The sequence below is a fragment of the Oryzias latipes genome, chromosome 22 (genome assembly GCF_002234675.1).
Source record: "Oryzias latipes chromosome 22, ASM223467v1".
Taxonomy (NCBI): Eukaryota; Metazoa; Chordata; class Actinopteri; order Beloniformes; family Adrianichthyidae; genus Oryzias; species Oryzias latipes.
In genome coordinates this window covers 13791168-13809221 of record NC_019880.2, presented here as the reverse complement: position 1 = coordinate 13809221, position 18054 = coordinate 13791168, and the positions used below count along the sequence as shown (strand labels likewise).

Sequence of the window (18054 nt, the reverse complement as noted above, 5' to 3'; positions counted from 1 at the left end):
AAACATCTTCAATGGACCACCTATGGCACAATTATCGTGGTATACAGAACCTTTTTATCTTTAAAGGAAGATCCACCCTTTCCTGCTCTGCAGACTGAACAAATAAGTTTCAGCAAAGAGAAAAGAGGAATCTCATTACTCAGAATTTCCAAAATACATTCATATCAAAGACCCCATTGCATGGGTGGAACTCTAACCTCAAGGGTAGATAGAAGAACATTCATATAAACCACAAAGGGGTTTTGCTTTTTTCTAGATAAAGTTTAAAAAAAACTGTAAAAGTATATTGTAGCATTTAAAAATCTATTTGTTATCTATTTAAAATTCTGTAAAAACATAAAAAGACAAACTATTGTATTTGTTGGGAAAGCTCCAGTAGTGGTCATGTGCTTTTTCAGCCAGATAAGTAACCAGTCAAAAAGATCAATGAGAGATGTGGGGATTTAATCTTTTAACCTAAGAGATATTGTGTTTACTACCCCCAAAAAAGTATGTTTAGTTTCAGAAAGATATAGTGATACTCTTATGGTTTTATTAAAATTTTTAGCCGTAGAATCATGGTAATCCCAAAATGTAACCAATATAACTCAGATTAGTCTGTTTTAGGATACAATTACAATATATTAGATTTTTTACAGGTTCTCAAGGAGGCAATTTGAAATGTTTTACATACCTATCAAATAAGCTATAAATGAAAAAAGTTAAAATCAAAGAAATGAAATATTAAAAGAACAGTTTTATCTAAAAATGGCATCAAATAAGCACATCTTGTTGAGGAAAGGAGAAAAGCTGGTTTCCTCTGAGCACAGCCTTACTCTGCTTGGTTCTTCCTGCAGATCTCAGAACCCTGCTGGGTTCGGATAAAATCAATTGATCTGCCAGGTATTTGAGTCCCAAACCTGTGTTAGGTGTGTGCTGTTGTATCTGTCTGCAACTCTGATGCGTCATACGGAGCATTTTTAAAGGTCAAATCATGTTTTAATGGGTAAAAATGTATTTAAAAAAAGTCTACATGGGTTCTGATGTGTTATTACAGAAGTCTAACACAGAGTGTTCCCACTTTCTGGAGTCTCCTCACCAACCTCTGTATGACTCCTCCATCCAAGTTGAGAAGTTGCCTATAAAAAGGCTCGATTCGTGACGCAAATGAAAGTGGCCAGTAAAGGGCAGCCTCGGAGCGAGTGAGTGACAGGCCCGACAGCAGCGCAGCCGCCCACTCGCTGACAGGCTGGGTGAATCTTAATTGTGTAATTTTCATTGAGGAGTCAGCACAATGCAGTGAGAGGCACACTGAAGGGAGCAGAGCGATGAAATGCTCTCATCGAGGAGAACGCAGATGGACAGCTTAGTTCAGCCGCTCGTCGCCCAGTATCTCGCCATGGGATGCCAGTCTAAAGAGAACCAGAGCGAATGTGTAGCGACGGAAGAAAAGGGGAAAGACGATGTGTAAGTCGTTGAATCTATCTTGTTCATACTTTTTGCGGAGTTAATTCCAGCGTCTTTGATAGTGATACTAAAACTCCATCCTAACCAAAGAAATACATATTTAGATAGATTTAAATAAAAGTAAAAGTGTTGTCCTACTGATCTCGATCCGGATAAACACACAAAGTTGTCTGAATTTGTGCCAAAGCCGTAACATACATTTACGCACGCAATTATTTTTACGCACGCGAATGTTTTACGCACAGACAACTTGGAATGTTTCCCTCCAACCCGATAAGAAACAAAGTGGAAACTCATTTCTTGCTTACCGGTTTTCTCACCAATTTATAGTGGATTTCCGCAGTTTCATGGTATTTCCTCCTTAAAGGAAGGAAACGAAAACAATAAGTGGCAACATCTGATGCTTGTCAAAGCCTGAGGTGCTCATTATAATGTTGTGTCTTTTCTTTAGTGGCTCATGATAGTGTTTGTCTCCTCAACTGATCATAATAATGGATTTTTGTAGTCACACTTAAAGCAAACACAGGACGGCACAACAACACACTTTATCCTCTATAGTTATTCTGCCTCTTTCTGTGTTTCTCAAGGAGGGTGACTGGGTGCACCTCTGGCAAGTCCAAAGTTTCTCCTCCGGGACGTAATCATAGATTCCACAAATTCAGTCCCGTCCAAACCCCCCCAGGTAAATCAGGGATGTCTTTGGGACACCTGGCCAAGGGGGCAACCTGGGAGGAGCTTATCCAGGCCTGCCTGCAGTGCTTCGGTAAGTCCTTCTTGCCCTTTTGCTTGATTGTGTTTTTACTGTCAACACATCATGTTGCAGCAGTGAAGTGTGCACCGTTGTGGAGCTAGGGTTGAGTTTCGGTGAGATCACTGCAGGCTGAGGCGCTTGTCTTCCACTTTTTCATGACTGTTTGGTGAAACAAGTTTCTACAGGCTTCCTAATGGAGTCATATGGTTCTCAAAGGATTTTCTAAACCACTTTTGGAAGTGGCTTTGTTCAGTTTATCATTCATTAATGCTTGGCAGACTAGTTTTTTTTAAACTAACTTTAAAATCATTAAAATGTTGTTTCAGTTCATGCTACACAGCAGTTTATTTCAAGAGAAATGTTTTTTAAATTGCGTGAATGATGGTGGAAGCTTTATCTGGATCAGTCAAACAAAGATCATTGGCTCTATCAAGTTGTCTGGAGTGCTGTCAGAGTTTTGATGATTGGGTCTCTAAAGAGACAGCTTTCAAACTGCCGTTGCCTGGTTACGCAAATGCAGCAAGAGCAGTGGAGAAGTGTTACAAAAGGCTGCACATAAAATGACATCTCATAACTACATTAATCCACAGAGAGGTAAAAAGCAGGCTGTAATGACGGGCTTCCTCTCATACCCGATGCATGAAGGAAGCGAACATTAATCAGGGGAAAATGAAAGGGACTCTACAAAGCAGGGTGCCATTCAGGAGACTGAGTGCAAAAATATTTTTCAGTATATTTTTTTATGCAAACTGTGACATGTCTACATGTGTGCTTAAGATGCTATCTCTTAGGCAGTGCAGTGTTCCTTGACCAGTTTCTCCTGATAAAATGACTTCTGTTCCTGCCTGCTCACATCACAAGTGACCCCCCACGGAACGTAGGGCAGCGAGCGTCCACGTAAGAGCTGTGTGAAAGATAACCTGTTGGCGGCTTCCAGCTCGGCCTGGTTGAAAGGTCAGGCGGTCCTCAGATGCTTCTCGAGCCTTTGAAATATAGAAGGTTGCGCAGCGCCGATCAATGGCTGACATCAGCGCTCTCTCTGGATAGCGCAGAACGCCTCAAATCACATACTGAACTAATATAAAGACGTTTTCTAATAACTAATTTTATTACTTAAAGTCTCACTCGGATCCTCTTTTGATATATTCTAAGAGTTCCCAGTAGTCTTTTAATTATGATTATGGTTATTTTCAGCAACATAAAAAACCTGTCGTTTTTTCAGTACATTGTTTCTGCAGAGTAGCATTAGTTCATTAGAAATTCACCTCTGAGTTGTGGACAAGACTGTTGGCGCAGAGTAAGGCTGGCCCCTTCCCATCATCTATCTGTTTACATGCTCTCCTGCTAGCTTACAGCCCCTTACAACCCTAACCTCCCATTACCAGTGCAGCAAAAATGGGGAGCAATACTAGAGCTGTCCAGCCATATAGTTTTAAACCAGATGCCAGCTCAGACAAGGGAAACAAAGACATACATGTCTTTGTGGACAAAGATACACTTGCATGTTTGTCTGCAAGTGCATGTATCAGAATAGAGCACACCAGGGAGCTTGTGGCCAACCCAGAGTATTTCCTGCATCACAAATAGAAGCATATCTATTTTTTTGAATTCACCTCAATTTGAATAAAGAAATACTAAGAAATACAATTTATGAGCTTAATTTTATTTATCTGTCCTCCATAATGAGAAAATGACACAAGAACAAGAAAAAACACTATTTTTATCTGCTTGGGTCTTTAATTGAAATAGGTCACCTTCAGAATTCAACAAATCAAAGGGTCTCCAGTGGAAAAGTACTGCTATGATTTAATGTTTCAGGTGGCAACAAGTCTGGTCAGCTGACTGGCTCATTAGACTGAATGAATGAGTTTTCCTGTTATACCCCCCCCCCCTGTTGATGGAACTGGGATGTTCCAACACGACAATGCCAAAATTCATCAAGCTCAAACTGTGCGGGCGTGCAGGAAATATCACATCGCATTGGCTAACAGAGACCTCCAACCGAGAATCTTTCTTATCAGTTAGAAAAGTCTTTAAGCATCTGATAAAAATATTATTTTGTCAAAGGATCAACTTAGTTTTGGAAGACATTGTGTGTTTATATTTCTTATTTTACTCAAGTCCAGGTCAATATTTAAGAATAATCTTCACTTTAAAAGTAAAAAAAAGAAAAAAACTCTTCTTCTCCTTTGAATGATGCTGTATATGCCTTATGTCGCGATATAAATATCAAAGTTGGTGTGTTTTGCTCTTCATTACCACTTTCAACAGTTTTTTTTTTTGTAAAATAATCTGCTGCTACTGTTCATTGATTTTTCCTCAGCTGTCTGTCTGTTTTAGCTCTTTGTGGCTCTCTTTGGGCTTCACTGTGGCAGATGGAGGATTCATAAAAACCCAACAAGCCCTTGTTAGTGTGGAAGGTTTTACCCCACATTCAAAGAGACATCCATCATCCAGTCTGACATGGAGCAAAACAAAAGCCTCATCCCGACTGATAGACACTTTCAAAACAAGGAAAAGTGACGCTCAGGTTTTGGAAGTGGGCTGATGAATATTTAAGATAACCTTAAAAGTAGGCCAGGCATAGTCATCATCCTCATGCTGTGTTTATCACTATCCCGTGTGCTGAGCGGCATCTTTCCCAATGTTCCAGGCTATCACAGACAGTCCGGAGGGGATTTCTTCCTGCAATTAAGCCTGCACAGGGAGGGGTGTTAGTGGTTGGAATGTTGTAAAAAGAGGGATGAGGCAACTGTTTACCTGAAAGAGAGTCTTGACTTCCTGTTGGATTTCTGCGCCAAACTCCAGTTGTTTTTAGGCTAATGTAGGGACTTAAATACATCACACTAAAGCAAAAATTCATGCAAAGGTTCACCAAAGCAAAGGTTCATGTGGATAAAAGTCCTTAAGGCATAAAGAACAGTCTTCCCAAATTTTTACCTTATCTTTTTACTTTGTGCCTGACAGATGAGGTCACTTATGTTGACTGGTTTTTCGTGGAAGTGGCTGCACGTTATAAACAAAAACACACCCGATGTACAATATGATGGGCAGGATTAGTCAGCTGAAGCACGAGTGGCAACTTGCTTACTGATAACAAAGATAAAACGATGTGTTGCCATGGCATCCGAGGGATTTTCAAGGTGATGTGCTTTAAAAAGTGGGTCCTCAGACGCCCAATGTCCTTGATGATATCAGGACATTAGATAAGCTTTTATTCACCTTTTTTCTAACCGGATGTCCAGTTTAGGTTTTTTATTTTGGAAGGTAAAATATTATTTTAAACCTGTTTTGAATGCTATCTCAGAGTTTCCCTGCTCGTTTTCACAAAGAATGATGCTACCTTCAAATACAACAACCACTGTCCCTTTACCAGTGGGGAGTTTTGCAAAAGCTTTCTAACTGCTTTATGGCAGTTAGAAACATACTTTTTCTCATGTAGATTATCCTAACATGACAAGTTCTCCAAGTGCATCTCAAGAGGTCGGCTGTGAAATTAAAACAATAAGGAAAGGTGGCCTCGTCACAAAGAGGGGAAGTTACAAACACGCCAGGGAAGAGGAAGCAAAAAGAAAATGCTAGTGAGGCAAAGAAGTACAAGGGTTCCACACAATCAGAGGAAAAGGTAAATCTTCCACAGGTCGTGCGGATAGTTTGGGTAAAAGCGGGTTGTTTTAACCAGTTAACCTCAACACCTGCTTTCCATTTAATCAAATACCTTGCGCCGTTGTTGGAGATAACACAATTTCCTTGTTAGTTGCGTTTTCCAAAGATGAAAATATGCATACTGATGGCACGCATATGGACACTAGATCTATGTATGCACTCATTTGCACTATGACACATTATATAACAGCATACTGTGACAAAACACAAGGATAAAACCTGAAAGAAACTCTCTAAAGTCCTCATATTTTCCTTTTTTTTTTAGCCTAAACTACAATACAGTCTTTTATAAATCTGCCATAACTGGTAAAATAGTATTTTAGTTATACTCTTAATTAAAATATATGTTTTTGATTATTAGAATATTACTTGCCTTAAATGCATTTCTTTCTCTGCTTCTGTGCCGGTCCCAAGCCCGGATGGATTGAGAGGGTTGCGTCAGTAAGTGCATCCGGCGTAAAACATTGCCAAGTTAACCATGCGACTCGTCCTCGAAAGATGGGAAAAAGCCGAAAGAGAAAGAAGACTTGCCTTAAATGCATGTCTCAAAAATAAGGACAGAGACATCAATACTATAGAGTCAAAAATGTTTAAACAATTAACAACTAATCAAAATAACTTTATTTAAAAAATATTGAATTCAGTTTTATCAGACATGAATTCAAACTCTATGACACATAGCAGTAAATAAGGAGTATTTTCTTTCTTAATAGCAACAAATGTTGTGTGACTTGATCTCCTATGTGATTTAATTGTGAATTATTTATTTAAAGATGGATTATGTAAAAAAAGACTATTTATCGAAAAGGTTTTGTTGGAAAAAACACAGCTAAAACAAATGTTTCCCATTTATCAAGGCTGCTTAAAACCATAAATGTAGTGGCAAATTCAGGCTCATAGAAGTCATTTTCATGACTCAATATGCAAACACTTATGTCTAACAGTTATCCCTAATGGGTATTTCATATCATTGGCAAATCTAGACGTTCTAGACGTTCAAAATCTGCTTTTACTGACTTAACTTCAGTATTTCTGCTCCATTTTTCAAGCATTATGGGTAAATTCAATCCTTCTACTTTTGCAGACACAGATGGTGATCTGCGGGGGAGCAGCCACCTGCTGAACGTCACTTTGACCATGCACCGTCTCCTCATGTCCTCCAGTGACCTTCTGGACAAGCTCGTCTGTCTATATCCTTCATCAACTCCTACATCTTCTAGCAGGATTCTCAGGGTTTTCTGAGCAGCATGGGATCAAATCTCCGGCCGTGCATCGCTTTCCTTTGGTTGTCAGCAGCAACGCACAGTAAAGCCTGTTCTTAGCTCACTGTGCTCCTGTTTGCTGTCAGAGTGAAATGTGATGGGCACTCTGCAGTTCATGCTTACACCTAAATCCACTCTCTTTGAACAGTTTTCATTCCAAAGCAACCCAACATAAACACGTTTTTAAATATATACTTCTATTTAGGTTTACATTTAGTACTGGCTATACTAAGCCCCAAAAGGTTCATTGTCCGATTAAGGGGGCTTGAGTCTTCAAGTGTTAATTGAATCCTTTTTCTTCCTCATAGAAGTCATTTTTAATCATTTATACCTACGAGGCTCTCTTGCACACTCTGCTAAATGCAACCTCTGCTATTTTTAACCTTCTTCTTGAAGCTGAAGACCCAAAAGGGTATGTTGAGTTTAGTCTGAGGGTTCGGATAAAAACAACAACAATAAAAAAAAAAGAAAAAAATCAGGGACGATTACCAGTCTTTGCCACATTTTAGCCTTGGGATTGCGTGGGTGGTTCTTCAACTCCCTTGACGCAATTAGGTTTTTTTCTATGTGCATCACTTCAATTTGATTTCTGACAAATGAGAGCCATACTGTCAAGTCTTTATAAAAGCTCCTTTGTCTGATAAAGAAGTGCTTTTTACTGTAGGCTTATATAAATTCAGCTTCCTTCTGCACAACAGCTTCCTTCTGCACAACAGAGAGAAGCATGACCGTCAAAAGGAAAATATTGTGGGCAGAAAATCTCTGAAATAAAGCATCTTTTGAGACCTGCCACCAAAATATGAAAAAAAACCTGACATTTAATAATTGGTCCTTAATTTTTAATGATGCTTTCTTTGTACGTTTTGTTATTCAATTATCTGTCATATCCCAAAAATGATTCACTGAGTGATGCTCTGAGCTTTGCTCTGTGCAGCTGCTGCCTCCCACATGACCAAATGTCACTTTTGTTTGCCTTTTTTGGTTCAGACGCTATAGATTCCAGTAATGAGGCATTTACAGAAAAGAAACTTTAATTAAACCACTGCCTAATTATTTTTCATTGATTTGATGTCAGGATAAGCAAGCCCCAAGTGTGAAAAGCACTTTTCATCCCTACTGTCAGTAAAAACAACAACATTACTGTTGACATTTGGTCCGTTTCCTTTACTATTAATTACATTTAAGACAGCAGTGGACAATGAGCAGCCAACACAGTGTCAGAGGATATGCTACTTTATAAGGTTAGTGAGACAAATCCAGTAAATAACATTTGTTTCTACATTGCTCTTATGGTTGTCGTTTCTGACCACCAGGCATTGGATTCAGGAATTCTGGGGAATGTTCCGATTGCACCACAGCTTGTCTGACAAGCTGGATGAATTTCGAGATCTGATCAGAGAGCAAGGACAGGAGCATCTTTGCTCTCTCCTAGAGACCAAATGGATGTAAGTGTTAATCTCTGACCAGCTGTCCATCTGAGACACGAAGCCGACAAGAATCTGTCAGTTTGTCGCAACAATAGAGTTCAAGGATGGATTTTTCTTTAACGTTGGTGCAGAGATTTTGACTGGAGGCACCTCTCATTTTAGTTATTCAGATATCCTTTGGTTAAATAGCTTATTTGTTTCAAGCTTACCAAAGCCCTACCTGCACAAATCATAGCTCTACCATAATGTCAGACAGAAACTTCTGCACATGTACAGTGTGGGGACAAGCTTTGATTGATAAGAATTTTCAATATTTTCAGAAATACCAGGCCACATATATGAGATTGTGTAAGTAAACTCCATGCCTTGAGCTTTTCTTTCAAGGTTTCTATTGTTGGTTGTTGTAGAAATGAGCGGGACTGGTCATGGAAGGCCAGCCAGAAGATCAAAGCTAACTACAGTAAAAAGAGGAAGGTTTCTCTGCTTTTTGATCACCTGGAGCCCTCTGAGTTAGCTGACCACCTCACCTACTTGGAGTTTAAATCCTTCTGCAGAATATCAGTAAGTGCACGCTTTCGCTCTCAATGAAAGAGAAGCATCGTATGTGGGTTATCTTCTGCTCTCACATAATTCTTTAAACCCACTTTGTGGGAAATGCCTCGTTGTTTCCGCGCTGCTGTTTGGGCTCATGTCTCTCTCTGCTTCGACAGTTTCTAGACTTTCAGAATTACATGCAGAGCTGCTGCATGAAGGACATTCCTGTTCTGGAGCGTTCCATCGCTCTGTGTAATGGGATGTCCCAGTGGGTTCAGCTGATGGTGCTGAGCCGGCCGACTGCTCAGCTGAGAGCTGAGGTCTTCACAAAGTTTCTCCACGTTGCACAGGTAGTGGTTAACACAACCCCCCCATCTGCTCTTGTAGTTTCTTTTAATAGCCTAACATTTCCTTTTGCATATACATTGCTCCATTGTTCACATGTTTAGATTACAGTTGTAAAGCACTAATCCCTAATGCGGCATAAAGATTCACCATGAAAAATCCACTGTGAAATGATGATTTTAAAAGGGCTCGGCTGCAGATTTTTATTTAACTAAGTGTTTGATGCATTAAAAAACTTCAAGCTTATGCAGCAGTTGAATAAATTCCACTTAAACACCATAGAAAAGGCAGAGATGACTTGATATAACGTTCAGTGTGAATTTGGGTGTTGAATGCTGAGAACTGATACCCTGACTTTGGGGAACTGTTAGGCAGACTCGCGCTCTGATGGACTTTTGCACTTTTGCACTGTAACACTAACGCATCACATTGCTACTGCTCACTGCTGTCAACCTCAAAAACCTTCGGGTGTAGAAACAGATTTCACTCCATGAGGTCTCAGTGACAGCATGATTTGGAGACTGGAAAATAGAGAAAAACAATATCCTCAGAAAAAAGTGAGGTCCTTTATAGTGCAGTGAGGTTCTTTATAGTGCAGCATAAGAAAAAGACAGTATTATGTTAAATAACATTCCTTTTATGAGTTATATAAGTGTACCTGTAAATCTGTTTAATTACAAAACCATTTGCTTGTTCTCCGTCTGTGTGATCAGAGTCTTCACCAAATGCACAACTACAATACACTAATGGCAGTGGTGGGGGGACTATGCCATAGCTCAATTTCCAGACTGAAAGACACCACTTCACATGTACCCAGCGAGGTCACCAAGGTAACGACTTAAAGGAACTCACGTTGCTATTCTTCCTCTTTCTTACACTGTTCAGTTGTCCGTTGATAAAATCAAGTGAACAAGCCTCAACACCACATTGACGCGAGTTTTTCCTTTATTTTGTTGCTACATCCTAGACAAAAAACCTTTACACAAGAAAGAGATCTTTTCCTGATAATTTTCGAAAATGTTGGAGATTTGGTTCTAATATAGTGCAAACAAATAGACTTTCTTTAAACCTATGGAGGGTAAATTAGAATAAAAAAGCATTTTAGTCAGTTTGAAAGTCTCTGTCAGTAATCACAGGAGGGCCTCGTTTTAAAAAAAACAAACAGGAAACAGTCAACCCACATCAATCCTTGTTTTATTGGCACTCTACCATTTTTTGATTATTTAGAGTTAGTTACCAGTGGAAGTTGTGCCTTAAAGAGACACAATCTTACAGGACAATCTGCTTAGATGTCTAGTATAAGGAACTTTTAAACATATTTCCTGTAAAAAAAAAAAAAAAAAAACACAATAATTTGTTAATTTAGTACTAACTTTATCTGTGTTAAAGTCCTACTCCAAACATATTTTGATCAATTGTAAAAGCAGTCCAGTGTTCTTTTAATTATGATTATGCCGTTTTTAGCCAAAATAAAAAAGTTGCATCGTTTTCTAGGACATAGAGTAGGCATAGTTGTAGTAGTTTATTAGAAATATACCTCTTAGTAAGCCTGCCCCCGGCTTCACGACATCTTCTGTTTTCATGGTCTCCCGCCAGTTTACCACCACTTACACCCCCCAATTTAGCATTATTGGAACTATCCAGCCGTAACATTTTCTGCGAGTGGATGCATCACAATGGAGCGGAGCAGAGCACGTGTGCATATTGTAGCACCTATGTCACAGCTACAGACTTTTTTTCAACTCCTTTTTCTTATCTACTCCTGATTCACCACAATATCAATAAAGAAATACTCAGAAATGCAAACGCTATTGTAAGCTTAAATTAATTTACAAATGTCCATCGTGAGAAAAATACCACAAGAACATGTTAAAAACACCAAAAACATCATTTTCATTGAAGTGGGTCTTTATATTTTTTAACCAATTTCAAAAGCTATGTATTTATTTATTTTTAATCACAGATACTTTAATTTATTCCCAGGTCCTGAACGAGATGACAGACCTGCTGTCCTCCTGCAGGAACTATGACAACTATAGACACGCTTACAGCAGGTGTTCGGGTTTTAAAATCCCCATCCTTGGTGTCCACCTGAAAGATCTGATTACCGTCAATGAGGCCATGTCAGACTATGTGGAAGACAACAAGGTGAATATCCATAAACTCCAAGTCCTCTACAACCACATCAATGAGCTCATCCAGCTCCAGCAGATCCCACCAAGATTAGACGCAAACAAGGACCTGGTTCATCTTCTGACGGTAAGTCAAAATTTTGCCCCAATGTTTCAAATGTTTGAAAGGAGATACTTGTCGGCGTTGATCCAGATTAACTTGTTTCAAACTTCACAACAGTAAAAGACTGAACAGACATATTTAGTTTGAAAGTGTTGACAGGAGAAGACCTCTTCAAAAGCAAAAAACAAAAAAGTCAGAACAGCTTTGGTCTTCAAAGTTACATCTGGCCACAAGACTTCCTTTATACACAAGAACAAGCATGGAGACACTTAGCTGCAATTCATAACCGCACCTTGCAACATAGTTTCACCCATTAAACACAAAGATGGCAAAATACGTATATGTTTCTGTGGAAGAGAAGACCTGAGATGACAATAGAATTCTTTGCAGGTTTTGGTCCAAATATTTTTTAATCAGAGATTAGTCAACACCTTTATTGTAGCCAAGTAATGCTAAAAGTAAATATATAGATTGGCTAAAAACGGAAAGATTCCATTTTCCTGTTGGGCAGTTAGGATCAAAATATTTGAATTTTCTAAATGTTCACAAATGTAGCAGCATCTAAGTTCAATGTGGCTCTGTAAAGTATTGCATGATAGCATGTATTTACATAGTCAAACTCCTGCTTTGGGTTAGCTTCTGTTAAGTAAGAATGACATGCTGCAATATGTCATTCAGCTGCCCATCTTACTGCAGTAGCATCAATTATTTAGGTCTTGTTCAGCCCCAGGTGCATTTCCACTGTTTTTTCACAGGTTAAACCTCCTCATAAAAACGCACTTTTTTCACATGACTGTACATGGATGAAAATGAGCGGATTTCAGCAAGTGGATTGTCTTGTGTGGGAGGGATGAGAGTCTGTGATTTATGAGTGTGGGGGTGATAAACTGAATGCGAATGAGACCAGATTTGTTTGCTGTGCTGTTATTGTACAATGTTTTAATCATAATGGAAAGATAAAATGCCCATGAAAGATAATTGTGGCCCCGTAGCCTGAGTTTTTGGCCAAAACACGCATCAAGGTGAAATCTTTGGATGAAAAGAGCTCAGTGTATTGTCTGTGTGGCTCCACTGTGCTGATGTTGTTTTCTTTTACAGCTGTCCTTGGACCTTTACTACTCTGAGGATGAGATTTACGAGCTGTCTTATGCACGGGAGCCTAAGAACTGTAAGGCACCTGTGAGTGTTACAAACACGGACACAGCTTTATATTCCCTCGCCTGCAAGGACACAACAAAAAACACAAAGCGGTCATTTTAACTCAACTAAAACTTTCAAGCTTTTGCACTAAGCTTTTCATTTTTTCATATAGAACCATCTCCTCAAAAAAACCTGAGAGAATCTTCTCCACAGCAAAGCAGATCAATACCGACAGATGAAACCACGTCAGCTCCTCAAAGCTGAGACATATGGTTTCTTAACATCAACCTTTACTGTGAATAAAGGTCTTTTTTGTTGTACGGTAGTTAATTCGTTTTTTTATTTTTTTGTTGTGGTTACAGTGTTTTATCTCTTCAAATTTGTTCTAAAAAGATAATGCTAAAATTTGATTTACAAGTAGTTAAAAGCTGAATTGTACTATTTTTGTTTTTATTCTTTACTTTGAACGTTTTATCTTTACAACATCATATACATATATATACATGGCATACATGTTTGATTTGTTGAGCGGGGTCACTCAATTCATTCACAGTCAAGTTGGCGGTTGGTTTGTTTTTAACCTTTTTTTTTTAACAGTTTTCACATTTTTTCTGAACACTGTTGTCATTGATAGTTTTAAGATAAAACCTAATGCAATGGTAGAAGTGAAAGATGCAGCAAAAAAATTAATTGATACTTGAAAAAGTAATTGAAAGAAGAAAAATGCAGGGAAGATTGTTAAGGATGAAGATGTACAAGCCGAAATTAGTAATGGACAAGAAGAAAATGAGAAAGGAGGTGCATTTTTTGCATTTGTCAAGTTGTACAATCATCTATGCAAAATTTTTTTCACAAAGCCCATCTACATTTTTATTTACCGTACAGTCAAGATTTATTCTCAAATGCATTTATCTACCAGCATATTAGTGTTGTAACAATTTTTTAACAAGGTTTTGATTCATATCATAATTTGTGGTCGCTGATCTGATTCATAAATTCATACATTTTCTATTTACTAACAAGTGATAGTCGATATTGGTTTATTGTAAACGATCCGATTCAATGACTTAAAATCTATCCAGTGCATCTTTAGCCAAAACAACTCAGACTCAGATGGCGTCCAGATTCCTCATATTTCTTGCAAGATTATCAAGTATAAATTAAAACAAATAGGTAAACAAGAATTCATGGCAAATCCATTCACATTTTAGTTTCCTAAAGTTCAGCCCACTGCTGGTTTTCCACATCAAAATAATCCAAAAGGAACATTATTAGAACCACACTGTAAGGTCACATGTATTTGCTAAATTCAAAGTGTTTCCACACATTGGACTTTAATGATGGACTGATCAGTTTTTGCTGTCACAATATGTGTAAAGTAGAATAAACCTACAGTGTCTCAATCCAAATGGTGTTTTACAAGATCGATTATTATTATTTATTTTTAATTCTGAAACGATTTTATATTGGTATAGTTCAATTTGATTCAGTTGCCAACTTGAATCAGACAGAGCAATTCGGTTGGATGAATCAATTCACTGTATAATCGTCACAACCGTAATTTGCATTTACAGCTATTAAAAAAAAATAATGTTTATGTAACTTGTTATAGTACCGGCATAAAGAAAAATCTACTTTCATCCCTAATTATAATAAACTCAAAAGCTCAAAAAAGTTGATTTTGCATTAAATAGCCCTTTAACACACCATTTGCTAGACTAAGTTTATTTTGTGGATTTCACCAAAGGGTTTTTATAAAACATGTTAATTTTTTAAAAGAAATTGAATTTTCGGTCAATTCTTTGGTGTAGTGGGCTTTACAGGGTTAATTTAAAAAATAATAATAAATGTCCTAATTTTCCACCACAGGAACTGTTTTTTCATAAATATTTATTTTAATGACATTATATGTTTGTGCTTCAGCCATCCACCCCCTCCAAACCTCCAGTTTGTGTTGACTGGGCATCTGGAGTGGCTCCTAAACCTGACCCTCGAACCATCAGCAAACATGTGCAGAGAATGGTTGATGTAAGTGCTTCCTTTCTCAAGTGTTGCCGCTGCATGGCCAGTCAGTAATGGCGTTATGTAATGGCAATCATCAGTTTAAACTATTCTGCATGCAGCCATTTTGGCAGTCTGCCCTCGCCGTTATTGTTCTCTAATAGTTGAGTAACAATGGTGTTTTTTTCCTTGTCTTTTCCAGTCTGTGTTTAAGAACTACGACCACGATGAGAACGGCTTCATTTCTCATGACGACTTTGAGAAGATTGCTGCCAGCTTTCCTTTTTCCTTTTGTGTCATGGACAAAGAGAAGTAGGTATTTGAGGTCACACGCGCCCTTTCGGATCAGTTGAGACTTGAGAGGAAGCAAGTGTGGTATTTGTAGTCACAAGCTTTAGAACAGGAAATACACAAAAGCTACGGAAGCAGACCATAACAACAGCTTTAAATACTAGCACGTTACCATGCACCTTACACTAGATGAAGTGGTAGACATGGAGATCCGAAAGCCCACTTCCTTCTGCTTGGTTACAGTGTGTCTTCTGTGACTTTTCAGGGAAGGCATGGTGAGCAGAGAGGAGATCACTGCTTACTTTATGAGGGCTAGTGTCATCTGCTCTAAACTTGGCCTTGGCTTCGTGCACAACTTCCAAGAGGCCACTTACATGAAACCCACTTTCTGTGACAACTGCTCCGGGTTTGTAAGTAAAAACCTCACAAAAAGCACATTTCTGCTCCTTTACTTTTAAAAACAAACAAACCTGTTTTTTTCCCTTAACAGTTATGGGGTGTTATCAAGCAAGGCTACAGATGCAAGGGTAATCATTATATTTTCACCCATGTAATTTTGGCATGCGAGTCTTTGACAGAAACAATGATGCAGACAGTGTCTTGTGGGGAGCAGGTGAGGTGAAGTGTGGTTTTTCAGAGAGCATGTTGCGAACTGAGCCTTGCAGAACAGGGGAGAAAAAAAAAAAATAGTATGTACCAAGAACCGCACTTTTTTTTCTCTCCCTCCCCCGTCCTTCACAACATCTAAGCATTTGTTTGCTTGACTGGAGGCTTGCACAGGTCGGAGAGCTGCATTTGCAGTTCAAAGGGGCGCGGGAAAGAGAAAAAAAAAAACTGCTTGTTGAAGTTCCTGCTGTGACATGTTTTGCTTTCTTTGGCTTGCACAGACTGCGGCATGAACTGCCACAAACTCTGCAAAGACCAGGTGGCGTTTGAGTGCAAGAAAAACATCAAAGTGTCCAACACCACCGACAGTCCACCGTTGAGCACTACACCCGTTGCTACGGGCAACTCAGAGGGTGGGTTAGCGTAATTCAACACACATATGCAGCCACATCATTGACTGTAAAGACAATGGACAGCTCAACCCCTCCCTTTTTGTGTTCCCAAATAGGGAGTACCAGTGCTTCCTGATACGGGCGCCATCATGTTGAAACCAGTCGACAGCGATAGGTCAGAGTCACTTTGAGTCATCGTATCTATGGCAACTACTGTTGCCATTGCCATAAATTCATTGACTCTGAGCGACTCTGACCCATCACTGTCGACTGGTTTCAAAATGGCAGCGCCCGTATCAGGAAGCAACGGCATTTCGCGAGAGCCGAGGTAAGGCATTTTCTATGGGTGATGTCACACCTCGATTCGTCCATTGTTTTTACAGTCTATGAGCCTCGCCCACATGTAGCACTCTTACCTGAGGTTCTGAAATCCACCAGTGTGATACTGAGTTTGGGCAGTCACATTTCCTGTTATCTCTGCTGAGAAAGTTGAAAGCCACAAGATTCAGCTCTCAGCACTTAATAGAAACCTCCATTACTATCCCATGTCTGCTGTCAGGATAATCAGGATTAGTTTCTCTGATATGTAAACTGCCCGTCTAATATACGAAATCTATTTCAGAGCAGAGGTACTTTTAGTTTTGCTTAATATAGACCGATTTATAATAGTGTTTATCGTAGCTTTTACATTAATTCAGAACACCTAAGAGGCAGTCTTTTGGATTTTCTATTTTTTTCCACTTTAAGACAACTGGAATGTCAAAAAGCAATATCATAAGATTTGTTTCTTCAGGCTCAGAGGAATGCCCTTTCCCCTACCCCCCAGACGACAGCAAAGACTACAGCCACAGCTCTCAGTTTGCACCCCGCAAGAGGCCTGTGAGGGTCCATAGCTACACCCAGACTGAGGGCTCACAGCTCTCCTGTCCTACTGTGGAAGCTGTGGAGGCGACCCAGCTTCAGTCTTCTCTGGCAGTTCCGCCGTTGTCCTCTCCTACGGCTGAAAGCAGCAACCCTCAGCCTTCAATTTTGACCGCCGTACCACATACCCTTCCTCTGTCCCCCAACTCAGTGCTGCAGAGGAAAACACGATACTGCGCCAAATGGGAAAACAAAGCATCTGTTTTGGCAAAGAACTGCAAATCAGGAGATGAGAGCAAAGGCACACATGAATCCCTTGAATTGGTGAGTACATAGGTTCCTGCAACATATGCATTCATATTTATTGTATAAATCATATTGTGTTCATTTTTTGTTTTTTCTCAGGAAAATCAGAGTCTCAAAAAAGACAATGAAACACTACGCAGAAAACTGAGGGAGGCAGAAAGAGAGATGGAGTTACTGAAGACACTTTTGAAAAATCACGCTCTCCATCCTTTAGTGGTGGAGGACTCGTCTTAGAATCTTATTGCAAGGAGACCGGTGCTGCCCTCACTTGGCTTTCCCAATGAATCATACTATTTGTCTTAGATAATAAAAGTTTTCTTTTTATTAGAGGAAGGAGCCTAAGGCAATTTGGCACCATGAAAGGTAAAGTGAAGAAAATGCACTAGGCGGTTGTGGTGCTTTAGCTCCAATACTACGCAGTAGGTTAAAGCAGATTGGTCAGCGTTTCACCACACTGCAACTTATGGGAGTTTCTGAAGCTGAGGTGGATGTTTCTGAAAGCAGCTACCCCGCAGTGCAGTTTGAATTGAATTTAGAGGAAAAGTATTCTTACATTCCATCAAAACAAAAACAGTACAAAGGTGGCACTGCAGAAATACACCATAAAACCTCTAAACGTTCTTTAAAGACCCACTCTATCGTCTTTTAAACAATTTAAAAAGTGTTCTCTGTGTTCTTTTTGTTATGATTATGCCGCTTTTTGCCTAAAAAAACAAAAACTTGTGTCGTTTTTCTAGGACACAGTTTAGGCGGAGCAGCAATAGGTTATTAGGAATTCACCTCTGAGTTGT

General features: G+C 39.2%; 1 protein-coding gene across 1 annotated transcript; it reads left to right on the top strand.

The window, feature by feature from the left end:
- The first annotated feature begins 1216 nt into the window (after positions 1–1216).
- rasgrp1 (RAS guanyl releasing protein 1) lies at positions 1217–17631 on the top strand. Its single transcript, XM_004082588.4, has 17 exons — positions 1217–1446; positions 2034–2209; positions 6948–7053; positions 8304–8366; positions 8439–8570; positions 8960–9113; positions 9263–9436; positions 10145–10261; positions 11415–11690; positions 12765–12845; positions 14730–14834; positions 15010–15119; positions 15364–15508; positions 15589–15625; positions 15986–16117; positions 16890–17281; positions 17363–17631. Exons 1-17 carry the CDS (start codon positions 1313–1315, stop codon positions 17495–17497), a joined length of 2469 nt encoding a protein of 822 aa, XP_004082636.1. The 5' UTR covers positions 1217–1312; the 3' UTR covers positions 17498–17631.
- Positions 17632–18054: the final 423 nt, after the last annotated feature.